The 1,019-nt window shown below is 60.0% G+C and overlaps 1 protein-coding gene across 1 annotated transcript; it reads left to right on the top strand.

Moving 5' to 3' along the window:
• Positions 1–426: 426 nt before the first annotated feature.
• On the top strand, positions 427–807 carry LOC104287031 (histone H2B 5). The gene has a single exon (XM_009885680.1). It carries the CDS (start codon positions 427–429, stop codon positions 805–807), a length of 381 nt encoding a protein of 126 aa, XP_009883982.1.
• Positions 808–1,019: the final 212 nt, after the last annotated feature.

A 1,019-nucleotide genomic window follows, 5' to 3' on the forward strand; every position in this document is an offset into this window, starting at 1 on the left:
GGGGCCTCCGGTTCTGCCTTCCTCCCAGGGTGGTGTGGACCCTCATTCCCCCTCTGCGGCTCTTTCAGAGCGCTGTCCCCACCGGGGGGGGGGCGGTTTTGCCCCCCACTGTCGCGACTCAGAGCTCCCACAGCGACCGGCGCGGCTCTACATCCCCCCCCATATCCACGCTGTACACCCCAGGATCCAAACGGCGTGCTCTGATTGGTTAAGGCTCAGCGCCCAATCAGAGCGTGCGCTTTGGAGCCGGGTTGTTTGCATGCAGTTGAGGGGGGGTTCTGCCGCGCTGGAGCGCGTCCCGGCTGTCTCAGCCAATGGGAGAGAGCCGCGGTTGGATCCCTTATTTGCATAACGCCGCTATAAAAGCGGCGCCGCCGCCGCCACTGCCTCCACTGTGTTCCGTAGTTTGATCGCAGCTGTAGCGCAATGCCTGAACCGGCGAAATCCGCGCCCGCCCCCAAAAAGGGCTCCAAAAAAGCGGTGACAAAGACGCAGAAGAAAGGGGATAAGAAGCGGCGGCGCAGCCGGAAGGAGAGTTATTCCATCTACGTCTACAAAGTGCTGAAACAAGTGCACCCCGACACCGGCATCTCCTCCAAGGCGATGGGCATCATGAATTCCTTCGTCAACGACATCTTCGAGCGCATCGCCGGCGAGGCCTCCCGCTTGGCCCACTACAACAAACGCTCCACCATCACCTCGAGGGAAATCCAAACGGCCGTCCGCCTCCTTCTGCCGGGCGAGTTGGCCAAGCACGCCGTCTCGGAGGGCACGAAGGCGGTCACCAAGTACACCAGCTCCAAGTAAAAAATAAAATTAAAAAGCGACGGGAACCCGCTCGGGCTCCGCTCTCGACCCAACGGCTCTTTTCAGAGCCACCCCACCTTCTCTGCGAAAGAGCTGTCGCTGCTGCTCCCCTTTTTTGGGGGGGGTCTTTTGGAGGCTCGGAACGGTTTGTAGAGCGCGTGGGCGGGGCGGTTTTAAAACCTGTTTTTTAAAAGGGGCTATTTCTGTGTTTT

This window comes from Charadrius vociferus, unplaced genomic scaffold (genome assembly GCF_000708025.1).
Source record: "Charadrius vociferus isolate BGI_N301 unplaced genomic scaffold, ASM70802v2 scaffold1995, whole genome shotgun sequence".
Taxonomy (NCBI): domain Eukaryota; kingdom Metazoa; phylum Chordata; class Aves; order Charadriiformes; family Charadriidae; genus Charadrius; species Charadrius vociferus.